The 20,077-nt window shown below is 37.4% G+C and overlaps 1 protein-coding gene across 1 annotated transcript; it reads right to left on the bottom strand.

Moving 5' to 3' along the window:
- Window positions 1-1,273: 1,273 nt before the first annotated feature.
- CD69 (CD69 molecule) lies at window positions 1,274-7,438 on the bottom strand. Its single transcript, XM_052641409.1, has 5 exons — window positions 7,375-7,438; window positions 4,540-4,662; window positions 3,196-3,395; window positions 2,626-2,729; window positions 1,274-1,382 (listed from the first exon to the last, which is right to left on the bottom strand). The coding sequence occupies exons 1-5, from the start codon at window positions 7,436-7,438 to the stop codon at window positions 1,274-1,276; spliced, it is 600 nt and encodes a 199-aa protein (XP_052497369.1).
- Window positions 7,439-20,077: the final 12,639 nt, after the last annotated feature.

Below are 20,077 nucleotides of genomic sequence, written 5' to 3'. Positions count from 1 at the left end.
AACTTTTAACTGACATAAATTCCTCTCAAGTCAAGTAGACTATTTACTGAAATTTTTCTGTATAGACCTTCTGAAAACACACATGAAAACAACTTTCCAGGTACAAATCATTATAAAGTTAAGGTTTTATAATAGGTATGTCTTCCAAAAAATGTTATAGTATTCTGTTTCTTCCTTTCTAGTATGAGATGTAAGTTTTAATGTATTTTGTAAGAATCACCACTTCTTAGAAATCATTTTGCTTATTTTACTTTTATTTTAACATATATAAAAGCAGCTTATAATTGCACTGGATACAAAAGACAAACAAATAAACACACTTTATTGCACTTAGGAAATATTTCACATGAAGTATTGCACATGATATAATTGTGTCAGGAAAGCCACAAATTGATAAGCAATAGAACTATTATTATTCCAGATTTGAACAATACAGACCTTCCTGATAGAGATTTGCCACACCACATATTGCACATTTTCCAACACTTTTATCTGTTTTACAAATATTCCTCATATTCTTTTTGTCCTTATCTTTGTGAGAGACTATATATAAGGCAATACTTTATATACCTTTGAAAAAGACAGGCTTACAGTGAAGAAGTGAAAAAAATAACATAAATACCTAACCATCCCATTCTTTGTGGGAGAAATGACAAAAAAAAAAAAAAAAAAAAAGAAAGAAAGAAAAGCAAATGACAAACTTCTTTAAAAAGAGAGAAATATTACAAAGCTTCATTTCATAAACATTTTTCCATTTGCTAATGTCCTTGGAGTTAGTAAAATGCATTTAGACTAAACCTCTGCACTACCAGTTAAAATTTTCTTTGCTTACATTCAGTTTTAATACCACCATCTAATTCCTTCATACAGTATAAATGCATGAAGGGCATATATTGTTTGTAGTCATTCAACAATAAATAATAACTCTAAACCTAGTTATTTTATTATCTCTGAATCAAAAAAATATAAAGTGCACTCAAAAGCTTTGCAGTCATTTATCTCATCCTTGGACAAGATTTATCAGTCAACCTGTGACACTTTCAGATCATGGCAGGAGTACTCCATAATGCATACACGCCTGGAATTTTTCTCCCTTTTTTCCAGTCTTGTGTGGAGGAAAGTTTCCCAAATAATACAAAGGTTTGTTTGCTTGTTTGTTTGTTTTCACAAAGTCTTAATGGGAAACTTCTGACCAGAGAGCAGCATTTGCCCACACTTGTCACATTTCCTAGAGTTCCATGTTAAAATGTCTACAAGCAAATATGATTCCTCTTTATTTGGAGGGTTTGCTACATATCCAGTGTAAATTCTTGTCACATTCTGTGCTGCTGACCTCTTCACTGTTCAGAACTGCACAGTTCTCAGACCCCGTAAGGTTGAACCTGTCAAACAGTAAAGAAACCGGAATTAGTTTCAGCCCATCATTTCCGTTCAGTTATATGAAAATCAACTTTGTGGTGGTGGTGATAGCTTCTGCTTTTTTTTTTTTTTTTTTAAGCTGGAATGCATGAGGCAAGTACACCAGTCAAATGATCACAGAACAATCTGTAGAGACAGTAGACAATGATGGAAAAGAATAGTATGTGGAGAGAAGATACAAACATAAGAGTAAAGGGCTCCATTCATTTGGCTGGTGTGTCACTACAGGAGTGACTCTTGTTGATTTTTGAGTGCACAAACCCTTCAAGAAACTTCCCAGAAAGTGCACACATTCAACAATCATGCATATTAGTTCATACAATTTTGGGGGGTAACAGCCCCTGGTGCCCATTTGTGGATGTGGGGCATACTAGAGAATCTTTTTCTAGAGATTTAAACTCGTTCTCTGAATCTCTCATTTTCATGAAACTAGAGACCTAGCAATTCATTCACATCTGAGTGACAAAGATTAACACTAAACTTATACAGCGTCCTTCAAACTTGAAAATGTACAGGTAATGGAAATAAAGTCAGCATCTTTAATTTTGGGGCAATTTTTCTCTCAGATCCACAGAAGCTTCTAATTACCAATAGGTATTGGAAATATTGTTTTTTATCCCTGTGAATATGAGAACTGGGAAAGTTAAAAGTTAGTTCCCAAAATTAGCTTGTCAATAAAATACAAATATTAGATTGGAACTTTTTTTTTACATCATCATAATTATACCTGGAATATTTGAATCTTATTTCACTAGAATTTACTGAGATCAAATTACTAGAAGTACTTATTGTATGAACTCCAAGCAGATAAAAAAGGATAATATTACTATTAAAGCCCTTCTTTAAGAATTCCATAGTTTAGCTGTCCTCAACTATTTTGGTACCAGGGACAAGTTTCACGAAAGATAATTTCTCCATGGACTGGGGCAGGGGGATGGTTTGGGGATGATTTGAGCACATTACATTTATGGTACACTTTATTTTATATTTTTTTTATCAGCTCCACTTTGAATCATTGGGCATTAGATCCTGGAGGTTGGAGACCCTTCCCACAGAGTATAACATACAAAAGAGAATATTAAAGCTCTGCTTCTAAGAGCACAATCCTCATAAAGAACAACACTTTAAAAAGAAAACAGAACAGGAAAGCTGCCAGCTTTGGGAGCTGGCAGCCTTGGGAGCATAAAGAGATATCTTGAAACTCACCAGTTGTTAAATTCTTGGCCATTTGACCATTTCCATGTCTGGCCAGCTTCATTTCTCAGCCCAATCCAGTGTTCAGCTCTACCCACATATTGTTTTAAAAAGTTCTTGAAGGAAGAACAAAGGAAGTGTATGTTAAACCACTCCTCCTGATAAGTATGTAATAAATTCTGTTTCTCAAATCTGCAACTAGTAAGCAGTGTAGCTCAGCTAATCTTTTGTATTAACTCGATGAACAGGGAGGCCTGGCGTGCTGCGATTCATGGGGTCGCAAAGAGTCGGACACGACTGAGCAACTGAACTGAACTGAACTGAACGATTAATAGTGCTATGTGAATTCAGCTCATTTGGATTTCTGATCTTTGAAGCTAAACACATCACATGTAAAGACTACACTGGACTCTCATTTGGACCTCAGACTGATCATGTGGTTTTCTGTGACTAAGTTTTCCCGGGTCAGAGACAGACAGAATATCTACACTTAGAAGGAAACAGAAGAAAATCACAGATTAGCTATATAAAATAAAAAAGAATACCAATACTTTATGGAATTCTTTTTGAATGCTATCTTACCATGTCCTCTTTAGAATCAATGACAGCAAGAGTGGCATCGTGTTTGGAGCAAGAGTTTTGGGCCAAGGTCCAGTTCTTTGTTTTCTTGGAAATAAGATAGCATTTCCCCTTGTGTCCAATCCAATCATCTGAGCATGGAAACACATGGGTGTTTGGTGGCGCTGATGACACATATTGTCCTGGACAGTTGTACTGGCCCACTGTGAACATAAAAATGGTTTGTTTTAGCAACACAAGGAACCACGTACCCATAGGGTACAAAGTAGTTCAGGGATACTCTACTAGGTGACAAAGGAAGAGACGAAAGAAGATGAACTAAAAAAAAAAATTTATGGAAATATAGTTGACATACACTATATTAGCTTCAGGTGTACAGCACATTGATTCAGAATTTTTATAGGTTATGCTCCATTTAAAGATATTAAAAAAAAAAAAAAAAGGAAGGTAAATTCCGTGAAGAGCAAGAAGGCAGTTTTTCACTTTATCTGATCTCTTATTGTACCTCATCATCATTGTATAAGTTCTAAGAAATAAGAGGGAGTCAGTTGGGTCAGAAAGTGGAGGGGAAATTTAAAAATCTTGAAAATAGTCTTTTGATTCTAGTTGAAAAGGGGTATAAGGTATTGGGGTTGGCTGAAAAGTTGGTTTCAGATAACAGAAAAGCTGAATTTTATGGCCAGCCCAGTATATTATAAATTTCAATTAAGGTTTTGCATCTGATTACATAGGAGGAATAATTTGAAGATGTAATAGATATAACTCTATATGGCAAGGTGGAGGAGAGAATATTAGCAGGGTAGCAATTCAGAATACAAAAAGGTTTATGGCTGGGGATGTATCCTAACATTGTAAAATTTCATGTGTGTATAAAACACAAATGAATCTTGGTATAGCTGTATGTTTCAAATAACAAAACTAGCTCTTGGAAGCTTCTAGATATATTCTTATTATCTCAATTATCCATACCCACTATTGTGTGTCTTTTGAGATAAGAGACTGTCCAATTCCTAATTAATCTATGGCTCAGATATCATTTTTTTGATCGACAATGAATGGGCAGCCCACATTTTTCCAGTTAAATATTGATTTGTTTAGGATCTAAATCAACACCTTTTCTTCCAGAGTTAAATATCTTCTCACATGTAATTTTATCCCATGATGTTATATAAATCATAAACAATTTTTAATAGTTCTAAAGCATTAAAAACTAGAAAAGTATTGTATCAGTTATCTAAGGAATGTGGAACCATATTTTATATTTCCTAGGAAATTCACCATGTATGAAAAATGAGATGATCTAAGATTAATCAGAATTTTTGATGAACTCATGAAGCGCAGACTCACCTGATAGAGCAACGAGAGCTATGATGAGAGTGGTAATGAAGACCACGTTTACTACAGCACATGGGATAGGAACATGAATGGATCCTTCATGATATGTTGCAGAGTAAGTCCCAGTGGCATGACCTGAAGAGAGAAAGTGGATGATTAGGCAGGCTATAGAAGTAAGAAAGAGACATTTGATTTTCTCTTGAGACATTTAAAAAAATATTATATGTCTCCCTACTTTCTTATATAAAATGTATAAGTTACGTTTCCTCAAATTTTGAATAAGCTATTTTTGGCTAAAAATGAAATAATCCAGTCACAATAATGAGATTATAAAATATTTCCCCAAATATGTACTCAGTAGCTATGAAAATTCAACATATATTATAATTGTATTCTTTAAGGTTTAACTAGACAGAGATGCTGCTTTCCTTCAAAGCAATTTACTGTGCAATGGATGTTAAGACAACATTTGCCTCTTCTGAACATTGTTTTTCCCAGCATAGGCCTGCTTTCAAATTTTCAAAGAGAAGACTTTACTTCACTCCTATCCGGTTCTATTTCTCTCAACTTGTTAAAGCATATCTTTATTTTCTCATCAGCATACAACTATTACCAGAAGCAGCGCTTGGTATTTAGGGTAGCAATTTCAGAGCTCTCTGTCTAGTTTCACTTCTCACCATGTGAGACTCAACGAAGGGGCTCAAACTCAATGCAGGAACATCTCTGGCTCCTCAGCAGGTATCAACACATCCAAGTAGCTCACGGATGTCAGAGTCCACTGGCTTATCCAGTGGACTCACACTGTTGGCTTGGACATCCAGTGGGTAAGCTGTGGAGGTGATTCTCTGATTTTAAGTTATATCATTAGTTCATTAGTTAGGGCTATTGTTATTCACAGTTTGTTTTATCACCTAGGCAACAAAACACTCCCCTAAGAGTATACTTCCGGTTTGGTTACAAGCCCTGTCCATTAATGGAGAAATTTTAAAACAAATCCTCTAGTACATATCGAATCCCCCAAGGGTGGTGCTCAAAGATTGTTCACACTGATAAAGCTACAAGAGCAGCATAGACTAAATATTCATAAATCAAATATTCAATAGAAGATTGGGATGATTTCAGGAAAAGTTCAGAATTCCTACAATTAATTCCTTCTTATTTCAACTATGCTATTATTGAATGGTTTCCTTCTTTTTTTTCTTTTTTAATATACCTTTTTCTTTCAGGAAACTCAGCTGAGTCATCAAGTTATGGGTATCTGGTCACCAAAAATTTTATGTGGTTTGCAATATCCACACTTGATTTTGTGTTCCTAAGTGAAAGATAGTTTTACCAGAGGCAATAAATGCTTTTCTAAAGCAAACCATGCTAGTAGACACATATTTGGTAAACAACCCCCTCCTCTAGATATTTTCATCTCTGTTGTTCAGAACACATTCTTTGTTACTGGATAATTGGGTTTACAAGTAAACTCTAGTTCCTACCTTCTAGTGTTTGGGGCACCTCATTAACATGAGAGGAAGAGAGAGAGAAATGAAATAAGTCAAGAAAGTTCCACCAAAAAAGTTATTGGAAAACAATGGGAAAACCCTGGTGACAAGAGATGACAAGGTCTGTGGATAGATTAGACAAACAGAAAAGGAGAAAAGTGATACAGCAAAAGTAATCATATTTTGATGAAAAATAAAAGAAAGGAAGAAAAATGTCTGATTCATACAGAATTTGAAGTCCACAATTGGATGAAATAGAAAAGTGAGTGCCAAGGAAGTGATGCTTGCAAATTGTGGTGCTGGGGGACTCTTGAGAGCCCCATGGAGTGCAAGACTGAACCAGTCAATCCTAAAGGAAATCAACTCTGAATATTCACTGGAAAGACTGATGCTGAAGCTCCAATACTTTGGCCACCTGATGCAAAAGGCCGACTCATTGGAAAAGACCGTGATGCTGGTAAAGATTGAAGGCAGGAAGAGAAGGGGGCAGCAAAGAATGAGATGGTTAGATAGCATCACTGACTCAAGAGACATGAATATACGCAAATTCTGGGAAACAGTGGAGGACAGGGGAGCCTCACATGCTGCAGTCCACGGGTTCACAAAGAGTTAGACACAACTTAGTGCCTGAACAGCAACAACAACAAATAGAAAAGTGAAATGGAGGGAAAGAGCACCCATAGGACTAGAGAAGACGATTGTGTTTTCAAGAATTCTTTATGAGGTTCTCACAATAAATTGCCTTTGGACACTATAAATATTCAGATGCTTATATGGCTATTCTCTCAAAGTCTGGAAACCTGTGTTCCCAGCAACTGGAGGATGTTTTCTTGAAAACACAAGATAAAGCCCACGAAAAGCACACAATGGTACAAGGTTCAGCCAGTCAAGAACATAATGATTTATATGAAAAATAGAATTCTCTCACATAATAAATAAATTAAAATTTAAAAATTTAAAAAGAAAAATAGAATTTTTCATAAAGAGAGGCAGTGCTTCCTAGGGGATATCCAGACAGTTATAAAAAATTGTTCACTGGGCTAGGGAGGGGATTTTCTAATTAAATCTGAAAAACTGAGATGGTATAAAATAAAACAAAGAGATAGATCTTTAAGGCGTTTCTAAAATTCACCTTTGTGATTTCCTTTCATGTCTCAGGTATTCTGTGTTCACATAGATAAAGAAATATTTACTTCTTCCCACTTTCTCTTGTATCCTGCTCAAATGGAACATAGCCAAGTTTTTCCACAAAAGGCAAGCTTGATTTTCTCCCTAACTCCTGGTATATATCATAGATAGATAGATATAAACATAGATATAGATATTACTAGTATTTAGAGAAAAAGAATTGACCTACTTTGTTGTTCTCTTTTCAGGTGCAAGGAGCTGGTCTCTGTTGCAGAAAAATCTTCAGAATTCATCTTTATCCTTGTCACAATCACCCTGGTTAATCCCAAGTGGAGCCAACCTACAGTGAAATTCTCTGCTGGAGCTCTTGTTCTGTCTCTGTGTCTTTGAGATACCTCAGCGTTTATATTCAGCTATGTTGTCTCCACCCCCTTCCTCTCACCTCCTAGTCGCTCAGATACTCCTGTTCTCTTTAATTCATGCTCCAGAGGCCCAGACAGTTTACAATGTGTTGTTGTGGTGAGTTATGGGTTTCCCCTGCCATCTGAAATGTGCTTTCTCACAAATGTAGGTGCAGTATGAAGAGGCAAGCAGGAATTTCCCAGAATCTGAGACATCATTTTTAAATTTGTAGAAAACAAATTGTTTAGGAAATAGAATATCCAAGTAAAGAATTAAAAGTTAGAGATTCTTATATTTGATATGGAAATAATTTGAAGAGTCATATTTCCCTGGAATCCCATTCATTCATTAAATCATAAGTTTAACAACTAATATTCATTGAACATCTGCTATGAACCCAACACCGTTTGGGGTTAGAAGATCTATTGTTGGCTAAAAAATTTAAGACATCTATCCTCATGGATCTTTCTCCAGTCTGGAAGTGTTTTACTTAGTGCACTATAAACTGGCTTTTAGAAATGTGCCGTTCACTTCTTCCCTGGGAACTAATTTCTTAAGTTATCTAGTTAGTAAGTTATCTAGTAAGTAGTTGCTTTAATGCAGGAAATAGAAACCTTGTGGCTGGAACTTCCTTTCTATGTTCTAAAATTGTTTATCTTAAATGATCAATTTCATTTATCTCCTCAATTTTCATGTTATATATTACTGTCATTACCCACTCCAGTGTTCTTGCCTGGGGAATCCCAGGGATGGGGGAGCCTGGTGGGCTGCCGTTTATGGAGTCGCACAGAGTCGGACATGACTGATGCAACTTAGCAGCAGCAGCAGCAGCAGCATTACTGTCATTTGGACTGCCTTATTTCCCCTTAGTAATATCTTTTTATCCTATTTTTCTTCCATTTGCTAGATTAGAGTATAATAACTATAAAAATATATTACCATAGTATCAATATCATCCAGGTAAGTTATTAAGCTCAATGTAAAATAAATGCAGAATTTCTATATCTGGTGATTTAAGGAGAGGATCAAAATACTGCTCTACTTAATAATTTTAGTATCCTCAAATTTTGTCATTAATGTGACTTGAATAAAGATATTCTGTTTTCAGAATAAAGCCTTTGTGAAAATGTTATGGTCAAGTGGGTGGGAAATTGACATTTACTGTAGGCTTGGGCTTCTCTTGTAGCTCAGTTGGTAAAGAACCTGTCTGCAATGCAGGAGACCCAGGTTCAGTTCGTGGTTTGGGAAGATCCCCTGGAAGAGGAAATGGCAAACTACTCCAGTATTCTTGACTGGAGAATTCCATGGACAGAGGAGCCTGGCAGGCTACAGTCCATGGGGTTGCAAGAGTCGGACAGTTAGCAAGTACACCACCCCTGTAGGCTGCTGCTGCTGCTGCTAAGTCACTTCAGTCATGTCCGACTCTGTGCGACCTCATAAATGGCAGCCCACCAGGGTCTGCCATCCCTGGGATTCTCCAGGCAAGAACACTGGAGTGGGTTACCATTTCCTTCTCCAATGCATGAAAGTGAAAAGTAAAAGTGAAGTCGCTCAGTAAGTGTCCGACTCTTCACAACCCCACGGACTGCAGCTTACCAGGCTCCTCCGTGCATAGGATTTTCCAGGCAAGAGTACTGGAGTGGGTTGCCATTGCCTTCTCCACCACTGTAGGCTAGTAATTACCATTTACTGTAGGCTAGTTAGGAAATTACCATTTACTGTAGGCTAATTAGATAATGCAAAAGGCATGGGTTCAGAACTAGGATTCTGCATGCCATGTGGTGTGGCTAAATATTTTAAAAAGAGGAAAGCAAATACACACTTGATCATCATTGCTATGTGTCTCTTCCAATGGAAAGCAGGGCTTTTCAACAGCGTATTGGGTGAACACAGAAATCATGTTCCAGTTCTACCATTGTCAAATGTTTATTTTTCTCTCTGATTATTTCCATGTAAGTGTGAAACTAATTTTTATAACTGGACACTGACTATCTGTGAAATTTGAACTTTGCAAAACAATTAGCAGACTATGAGCAGGAGAAAGACTGCAGTCTTAACAGGTCGATAACTCCAACAATGGTCCCTCTTGTTCCTCATGGGCCAGCTATGCTATCACTCTGTTCCTTGAAAATGATAAACTTCTTTTCATTTTATAGAAGGTACTTTTTCTTTTGTTTCCTTTGCTCTCAGATTTTCTTATGGCTATGTCTTTTTTCTCATTTATATTTACCTCACATGTGCCCAGTAAGATCTTCCATGAACACCTGCACAAATTATCTTCCATAGCCAAAGAATGCTCAAACTACTGCACAATTGCACTCATCTCACATGCTAGTAAAGTAATGCTCAAAATTCTCCAAGCCAGGCTTTCAAGTTGGTTTTAGAAAAGGCAAAGGAACCACAGATCAAATTGCCACCATCTGTTGGATCATCAAAAAAGCAGGAGAGTTCCAGAAAAACATCTATTTCTGCTTTATTGACTATGCCAAAGCCTTTGACTGTGTGGATCACAATAAACTCTGGAAAATTCTGAAAGAGATACCAGAGCACCTTACCTGCCCCTTGAGAAATCTGTATATAGGTCAGGAAGCCACAGTTAGAACTAGACATGGAACAACTGACTGGTTCCAAATAAAAAAAGGAGTACATCAAGGCTGTATATTGTCATTCTGCTTATATGCAGAGTATATCATGAGAAATGCTGGACTCATTGAAGCACAAGCTGGAATCAAGATTGCCAGGAGAAATATCAATAGCCTCAGATATGCAGATAACACCATCATTATGGCAGAAAGTGAAGAGGAACTAAAGAGCCTCTTGATGAAATTGAAAGAAGAGAGTGAAAAAGTTGGCTTAAAACTCAGCATTCAGAAATCTAAGACCATGGCATCCAGTCCCATCACTTCATGGCAAATAAATGGGGAAACAATGGAAACAGTGATAGACTTTATCTTTTTGGGCTCCAAAATCACTTCAGATGGTGACTGCAGCCATGAAATTAAAATATCCTTACTCCTTGGAAGGAAAGTTATGACCAACATAAACAGCATTTAAAAAGCAGAGACATTACTTTGCCAACAAAGATCCATTTAGTCAAAGCTATGGTTTTTCCACTAGTCATGTCTGGATGTGAGAGTTGGACCATAAAGAAAGCTGAGCACCTAATAACTGATGTTTTTGAACTGTGGTGTTGGAGAAGACTCTTGAGAGTCCCTTGGACAGCAAGGAGATCCAACCAGTCCATCCTAAAGGAAATCAGTCCTGAATAGTCATTGGAAGGATCGATGCTTAAGCTGAAGCTCCAATACTTTGGCCACCTGATGGGAAGAACTGACTCATTTGAAAAGAGCCTGATGCTGGGAAAGATTGAAGGCAGGAGCAGAAAGGGATGACAGAGGATGAAATGGCTGGATGTCATCACCGATTCAATGGACATGAGTTTGAGTGTACGCCAGGAGTTGTTGATGGACAGGGAGGCCTTGCGTACTGTGGTCCATGGAGTTGCAAAGAGTGGGAACAACTTCGGGGCTAACTCAACTGAGTCACTGTTATCTCACTCTTTTAGTTTATAGAACATATCATCATCTGAGATTTTTTTTAAATTTTTACATAAATGCATATTTTTAAAGCAGTAATTGTTTTGTTTACTTCCCTCACTGGGAAGTAAGGTCTTTAAGAGCAGGGACATGGCTGTCTTTTACAATGCATCTCTAGTACCTAGAATAGAGCTTAGAACACAGGAGTTCAATGAATACTTGCTGGATGGATACATGAAATAATGTTTGTGACAATCAACTCAAGCACTTGTTAACCTATGCAGATTTGCAGATATACAACTCTACTGGACTTTGGCTTTGTTATGTGTACAATGAAAATATTAGTATCCAACTTATAAGGCTTTATAAAGAAAACATCATAAATGGGAAAATTAGTTTTCTACCACTGTGTTTGTATAGATTAGGCCTTTAATAACTGAAGGAATAACAGTTTGATTCAGATCATGGGAAAGAAAAATTCCTCCTTTGATAGAAGATGTTAACAGATAATAACTGAGCAGTCACAGTATAGTTGCTGATATGCTGTAATGTGACTCTTGTCTGTCTAGACTGCAGATGAGAAAGTTGTCTCTTATAACCAACTCTAACAGCTTTTGTGACACTAAAACACTTTTTTGTGTTCAAGCTTTTTTGTTTCTTCAGTCATAATCAGGTGAATGGACACTATACATATATACTTATATAAACATGTTTTTATATATATGCACATGCATACTTTATACATATATATTTATGTATAGTGTATATAATAACATATGTATACTATATGTACTACATGTTATATACACTAATACATATAATAGATCATCCCTATATATATATGTATTATATATGTACTATATGTTACATGCGCCATTGTACATAGAAAACCGATGTCTAGAGATCTTATTTTATGAAAATAAATGTCTTTAAATGTTATAACATTGATAAAAATCTGTTATTTTTGTTCTGAAATAATTTTTCTCTATTTGTTTTTTATGAAAGCAGTATTTTGTTGAAATTAATGCTTTTCGAGGTGGGAGTAATCTGACACTGAAGACATAAAAACCAATCAAATTAACAAGAACATATGCTATTGATGGACTTCTTAGGTGTATCCACTGGCCCTCATACTATTCAATACTTAATTGAATACCTCATACTTGATATAATTCAAGTCTTCTGCAATAACTTGAATTTCATTGCAAAATTAATTTTTTTCTTATTACTCCTCCCTTCCCTTCTGCAGTCGACTTTTTTAACTGTAAGAAATCTGCCTTATATCTGAGAAAGCAGTCAACTTAAATCCATGCAGAGGTGTGAACAATGAATAGGAGTTACCAAGCACAGTTCTGGTTGATACCTGTTGTCGTGAGGTAATTATTAAAAGCATATAGCTTCTCTTGCAAGAGTGTCTTCCCATGTGAATTCTGTTTATATTACTAATCAGTGTTTGTTAAATCAAAGAAAGATAGCTCACCAATGAAATGGCACTAAATAGGACAAAGCAAAGTGTACAGGGTCAGGGCAACGTGAGAGAGACTTTGGGGTCAGAGGGTATTTCGGTTGCTCTTTATTCATCTAAATATGGAAGCCAACTTCCTGTGTGGTCACCCCTGATGGATTCAATTCTCTGAAGTAAAGAAACACATAAAAACTCTAAAGAAACAAAACTTGTGCAAATACACTCTTTCCTTACAAAACACACATGGTATAATATATAACTTTCAACTTTTTTAGAGATCTTTCCTAAGTTTCATTTCATAAAGAACATATCAAAACTTTGAGGGCTATTACAGGGCAAAGATTGTCATTAAGATTTCACAGTTCAGTTGAGAAAACTGAGACTTAGAGAAATTAGTGCCTGGACAAATTTGGAAAAAGCCACTAGAACTCAACACAGTTCTCCTTCACGTTTGACCTTATATGAAGAATCCGGGGGAAGGTTCCAGAAAGGAAATGAAGTAATGTGAGCTGCATGCAAAGTGGTACAGAGAAGACAGGATATACAGTCCTTATCGGGCAGCAGTTCAGCAGGATGCTCTTTGATGGCCCACGTCTACAGAAACTGCAAACTTCAGACCTGATACAATTTCCGGAGACAACCTGTTCATCTTTTTTTTTTTTTTTTCAGTTTCCTTTTTCTTTCAATGGGTGAGTTAGGTTTCTAAACAACTTTTAATCTTCTTGAGAATCACGGCTTCCATTTTTTTTGTTTGAATTAAAACAAATTATGCAAATTGGTCAAATTTATTTTTAAATCACAGGTGTGTGAGTGATCTCACATTGGTTACCATAAAGGCTCAGAAGAGGTAGCCTTAAGTAAATAAGTGGGGAATTTCCACTTCTAACCACTTTCATACCTTCTCTTCTCTTTGAATTGATTCTTTGAACTTTCTAATTTTCCTCTTTGGTGAAATAGCTTCTTAAACACAGAAATGAGTTGGTTTGGAAAGTATGAGCTGGTATGTTTCTTCTTCCTAACCTGATATAGTAAAGGTGAAATACAATGTTCATTATTATGTAAACCTGGACTCTGAAAAATCTATTTTTGAAAGTAAAGGACATAAAAAAAAAAAAACTGTACCAAAGATAAGATATATCTTTATGTAAATTAATTCCAGGCTTCTTACATGTAGAAAATATTTTGGGAGAATATTCTCAAAGATAATAGTATAGAAATAGCAAATATAACATGTAGAAATTTTAGGTAGATAAGGGCCTGTGTCCCTAAGTGATGAAACAAATAATTCTATTTGTATGTGAATCTTGATAGATGCATGATGAATTTGAACAGAACTGCTTCTCTCACCTCCTTTGGATATGTTTATATCTATTTACATAGTGAGAGAAAAACCTCCAGGTAGAAGACATTATCGGTCAGTCACTCAGTCATGTCTGACTCTTTGTGACCCCATGGACTGCAGCATGGCAGACTTCCCTGTCCTTCATCTCCCAGAGTTGCTCAGACTCATGTCCACTGAGATGGTGATGCCATTCAACCATCTTATGCTCTGTTGCCCCCTTCTCTGTTTTCAATCTTTCCCAGCATCAGGGTCTTTTCTAATGAGCTGGTTCTTCACATCAGGTGGTCAAAATATTGGAGCTTCAGCATCAGTCCTTCCAATAAATGTTAGGATTGATTTCCTTTAGAATTGACTGGTTTGATCTCCTGGCAATCCAAGAGCATAAGAATCTTCTCCAACACCACAGTTTGAAAGCATAAATTCTTCAGCACTCAGCCTTCTTTATGATACAACTCTCACATCCATACATGACTACCTGGAAAACCATAACTTTGACTATATAAACATTTGTCAGCAGGTAGAAGACACTCAAAATTATGACCACTCTTTTGCTCAATAAAGGTGAAGTTCAAATGTATTAAACTATTTCTTGATAGATTTTTCTGCCCTTTACTGAGGCAAGATGTTAGGGAAGGAAGATGAAACCCATGAAAAAAAGAGAGGTCAAAGCAGGCATGAAATGTCATAAGTGTATTATGTATAGTTTTTAGCTAACACACTTGGCAATTAAAGCAAAATGGACATATCCTAGATAAACCTCTTCTAAAACTGAAACAAGAATTTTTAAAAATCTTAATGGTTTTATAAATTTTAAATAGATTGAATCCATAATTGAATACATCTTCTTTGGGAAATAAATAAAACACAAAAACATAAGTAAAACACATCATGCTCAGATAGTTTGGGGCATTTCTGGTGACTCTAGTGATAAAGAACCAATCTGCCAATGCAGGAGACATAAGAGATGCAGGTTTGATCTCAGGGGCAGAAAGATCCACTGGAGAAGGAAATGGCAACCCATGGCAGTATTCTTGCCTGGAAAATTCCATAGATAGAGGAACTTGGTGGGCTACAGTCTACAGGTTGCAAGGAATCAGACATGATTAAGGAAATACAGTTTTATGTTCCCACCTATCAAACATTAAAGAAGAGGTGTGTGTGTGTGTGTGTGTGTGTGTGTGTGTGTGTGCGTGTGTGTGCGTGTGTGTGTGTTAGTCACCCTGTTGTGATATCATTGCCTCAATTGGCATGAGTTTGAGCAAATTCTGGGAGACAGTGAAGGACAGGGAAGCCTAGCATGCTGCAGTCCATGGGACTGCAAAGAGTTGGACATGGCTGAGTGACTGATGGAACAACAACAGCAGAAACTAATACACCACTGTAAAGCAATTATATTCCAATAAAAAATAAATACAAAAAAATGAATGAAAGTCCTGGCTCCCTAGGTGGCTTTCTCTAACACCACCCCATCAGGAGAGGGTGCAGTTGGAAGGTTTTGTTATAGGCTGGCAAGTGTGGAAATTCAAGTTTGAACCTCTGAGTGTGCTAGTGTGGATGAGAGTGGGACCATAATTTTTTTCACAGTGCTTGGCTGGAGTAGAGTAGTTATTCCCTAAAAGTTTGCTGTTTTGCTAGTTTGCCTTTTCTTGGATTTTTGGTGGAAAACAGGTTTTTGTGATATGGATGTTTTCCTGTTTGCACTGGTTAGCATTTCTGGCTTGCGGGATTCTTCAGCCTTGTGTCTCTGGGACAAGTGAGACAAAAAGAGAACACCCACCACTGTACCATTTTTCTGGTCCTGAGTTTTCCAATCAGCCTTATCCTCACCATCTTTCATTTTTCCTGTGTAACTTTTATATGTAATATTCAGGGATTTTGTTACACTTAAGTGGGGAGAATAGGGAGAATACTTCATTTAGTCCTAGAAATAGATTCATAAATTTTAGTTTTCACAGTTGATATTTTTGAGTGCATAAGAAATGCCAAGGAATCTACAAACTATTAAATACTCTACTAGAATATTTAATACAGTTTAGCTAATTTTCTTGAAAGTAGAAGACTATATGTATATAATTGAATTTATATAAACCAATAAAGAATATAAAATAATATTTTAAAATATAATTTCAACAGTATCAAAAATCAAATATTGTGGAATAGGTCTAGCAAAAGACATTTAACAAAACTATGAAATATTGATACAAATAATAGACATATCCTGTTTAAGGATTAGAGAACTTAAATTGTAAGCGTGGCATTCTTCTTGAATTTACTTCTTTATTAATTAAAAAAAAAACTTTTTGGCCATGGTGCATAGTATGCAGGATCTTGGTTTCCGACTGGGGGTTGAACACATGCCCGCTGCAGTGGAAGTGGAGTCTTAACCAGTGAACTGCTAGGGAAGCCTCAAATTAATTTTTAAATTCATTGCAATCCCATTCAAAAATCTTAACAGATTTTTAAATGAAAGTCGACAAACTTGCATAAGTTTACATAATTCTTCACAAGTCTGTAAGTAAGCCAGGCACTCCTAACAAAGGACAAGATTGTAACACTTGCTCTACCAGTCATCAATAGTTATAAACCTATAGTAATTTAGAGAGTGTGATGTCATGCTACAGAGAGAAAAGCAGATATATAGAATAAAGTTATGTCCTAGACTATTTTCTTAGGCTCCAAAATCATTGCAGATGGTGATTTCAGCCTTGAAATTAAAAGACACTTCGTCCTTAGAAGAAAAGCTATGACCAACCCTTACAGCATATTAAAAAATGGAGATATTACTTTACCAATAAAGTCCATATGTGAAATAAAGTCAAATTATGGTTTTTCTGGTAGTCATATATGGATGTAAGAGTTGGACCATAAAGAAAGCTGAGCACCAAAGAATCAATCCTTTTGAACTGTGGTGTTGGAGAAGACTCTTGAGAGTCCCTTGGACAGCAAGGGATTCAACCAGTCCATCCTAGAGGAAATCAGTCCTGAATATTCATTGGAAACACTAATGCTGAGGCTGAAGCTCCAATACTTTGGCCACCTGATATGAAGAACTGACTCACTGGGAAAAAACCCTTATGATAACCCTGAAAGACTGAAGGCAGGAGAAAGGTACGGCAGAGGATGAGATGGTTGGAGGGCATCACTGACTCAACGGACATGAATTTGAGCAAGCTTTGGGAGTTGGTGATGGACAGCAAAGCCTGGTGTGCTGCATAGAGCCCATGGGGTTGCAAAGAGCCGGACATGACTGAGCGACTGAAGTGACTGAATTGATAGAACAAAGTGGAGATACGCATCCATAAATAAAGACTATTTAATGATATGGCAAGGTATTGACTAAATGATGCTGTTTCCAATAATTCGGTTGGACACTGGTCCTAGTTTTTCTTTTCTAGCTTGATTTTGCCTTAACAGACAGAAGTAGTTTTTGTTGTAAGGTGTGTGTAACCTGTGTTAATTTTGTGGTCTGAAGTGCTTAGCTATCACATGTTCAGTTCAGTTCAGTTGCTCAGTCGTGTCCGACTCTTTGTGACCCCATGAATCACAGCACGCCAGGCCTCCCTGTCCGTCACCAACTCCCGGAGTTCACTCAGAGTCGTGTCCATCGAGTCAGTGATGCCATCCAGCCATCTCATCCTCGGTCATCCCCTTCTCCTCCTGCCCCCAATCTCTCATGGTATCAGAGTCTTTTCCAGTGAGTCAACTCTTCTCATGAGGTGTCCAAAGTACTGGAGCTTCAGCTTTAGCATCATTCCTTCCAAAGAAATCCCAGGGTTGATCTCCTTCAGAATGGACTAGTTGGATCTCCTTGCAGTCGAAGGGACCTTCAAGAGTCTTCTCCAACACCACAGTTCAAAAGCATCAATTCTTCAGCACTCAGCCTTCTTCACAGTCCAACTCTCACATCCATACATGACCACAGGAAAAACCATAGCCTTGACTAGGCGGACCTTAGTGGGCAAGGTAATGTCTCTGCTTTTGAATATACTATCTAGGTTGGTCATAACTTTTCTTCCAAGGAGTAAGCGTCTTTTAATTTCATGGCTGCAGTCACCATCTGCAGTGATTTTGGAGCCCCCCAAAACAAAGTCTGACACTGTTTCCACTGTTTCCCCATCTATTTCCCATGAAGTGATGGGACCAGTTGCCATGATCTTCGTTTTCTGAATGCTGAGCTTTAAGCCAAATTTTTCACTCTCCTCTTTCACTTTCATCAAGAGGCTTTTTAGTTCCTCTTCACTTTCTCCCATAAGGGTGGTGTCATCTGCATATCTGAGGTTATTGATATTTCTCCCAGCAATCTTGATTCCACCTGCATTTCTTCCAGTCCAGCGTTTCTCATGATGTACTCTGCATAGAAGTTGAATAAGAAGGGTGACAATATACAGCCTTGATGTACTCCTTTTCCTATTTGGAACCAGTCTGTTGTTCCATGTCCTGTTCTAATTGTTGCTTCCTGATCTGCATACAGATTTCTCGAGGCAGGTCAGGTGGTCTGGTATTCCCATCTCTTTCAGAATTTTCCACAGTTTAATGTGATCCACACAGCCAAAGGCTTAAAATAGTGCATGGCTTAAAGTTGATGCTTAACAAATGTGAACTGTTATACCTCACTGATCTTTTATATTCCAATTGCTGGCAACGAATTGATATCGTCATAATTATGGAGACAAGTTAGGATTTATTTTCTGAGTTAAAGAATGGTAGCTACTGCCTCTTGAAACACCAGTGCTACATGGAAGGGCCTATTGATTCTGATTGCTGTAAGGATGGATGAAGTGAGGAATTGTCCATGGGCTGGTAAACCATGACAACCTGCAGTGATTACTGCAAAAGATTTATCAAAAAGAAATCTTTTCTGTTGAACTTCATGTTAAAGTCTGGAACTTTACGTTCCTAGCTTACGTTTATCTTAGTCTCCTAACAGGAAATTTTAAAACCACATCAGGTAACTAGAAAAAAATTTTAAAGCACTATTGTCCAAACACCATAGACGTTTTCTGTAGTAGAGAGTTTAAGGAAATGGGTGGGGAGCAGCAAAATCTGATAAAAGGAAACAAAACAAGGATAGTTTATGTCAGTAATACAAGCCAGAAACTGAGAGATTTAGCATGTCTTGTGATACAAGTGGTAGAGCCTTAGGTAGGGAATCATAAATGGGTGATTCATTTAGCAAATATTTAATGAGCAACTACTTTATGCATAACACTGAAATAGGTCCTTGGGATACAGAATTGGAAAAGCAACCATGACACCTATGCATGCAAAGAGTATACAGTCTGTCAAGTAAGGCATATAACTAGTAGTTTAGTCTTTTCTCTTTTGCTCATTATGTTTAGTTCAGTTCAGTCACTCAGTCATGTCCGACTCTTTGCAACCCCATGAATCGCAGCACGCCAGGCCTCCCTGTCCATCACCAACTCCCGGAGTTCACTCAGACTTACGTCCATTGAGTCCGTGATGCCATCCAGCCATCTCATCCTCTGTCGTCCCCTTCTCCTCCTGCCCCCAATCCCTCCCAGCATCAGTCTTTTCCAATGAGTCAACTCTTCACATGAGGTGGCCAAATTACTGGAGTTTCAGCTTTAGCATCACTCCTTCCAAAGAAATCCCAGGGCTAATCTCCTTCAGAATGGACTGGTTGGATCTCCTTGCAGTCCAAGGGACTCTCAAGTGTTTTCTCCAACACCACAGTTCAAAAGCATCAATTCTTCGGTGCTCAGTCTTCTTCACAGTCCAACTCTCACATCCATACATGACCACAGGAAAAACCATAGCCTTGACTAGACGGACCTTAGTTGGCAACATAATGTCTCTGCTTTTGAATATGCTATCTAGGTTGGTCATAGGGCTTCCCTGGTGGCTCAGAGGTTAAAGCATCTGCCTCCAATGTGGGAGACCCAGGTTCGATTCCTGGGTTGGGAAGATCCCCTGTAGAAGGAAATGGCAACCCACTCCAGTATTCTTGCTGTCATAACTTTTCTTCCAAACAGTAAGCGTCTTTTAATTTCATGGCTGCAGTCACCATCTGCAGTGATTTTGGAGCCCCCCAAAACAAAGTCTGACACTGTCTCCACTGTTTCCCCATCTATTTCCCATGAAGTGATGGGACCAGATGCCATGATCTTCGTTTTCTGAATGTTGAGCTTTAAGCCAACTTTTTCACTCTCCTCTTTCACTTTCGTCA

This window comes from Budorcas taxicolor, chromosome 5 (genome assembly GCF_023091745.1).
Source record: "Budorcas taxicolor isolate Tak-1 chromosome 5, Takin1.1, whole genome shotgun sequence".
Classification (NCBI taxonomy): Eukaryota; Metazoa; Chordata; class Mammalia; order Artiodactyla; family Bovidae; genus Budorcas; species Budorcas taxicolor.
The sequence above is the reverse complement of the archived record's forward strand: the minus strand, read 5'-3'. Positions and strand labels throughout refer to the sequence as shown.

Bases quoted from the DNA above. Each gene is read 5' to 3' on its own strand.
- CD69 (XM_052641409.1), bottom strand. From the start codon at position 7,438: ATGAATTCTGAAGATTTTTCTGCAACAGAGACCAGCTCCTTGCACCTG. The intron at 4,663-7,374 runs GTAGGTCAATTC...TTCTCTCTTCAG, and splicing joins CCTGAAAAGAGAACAACAAA to GTCATGCCACTGGGACTTAC. The intron at 3,396-4,539 runs GTGAGTCTGCGC...TTATGTTCACAG, and splicing joins AGCTCTCGTTGCTCTATCAG to TGGGCCAGTACAACTGTCCA.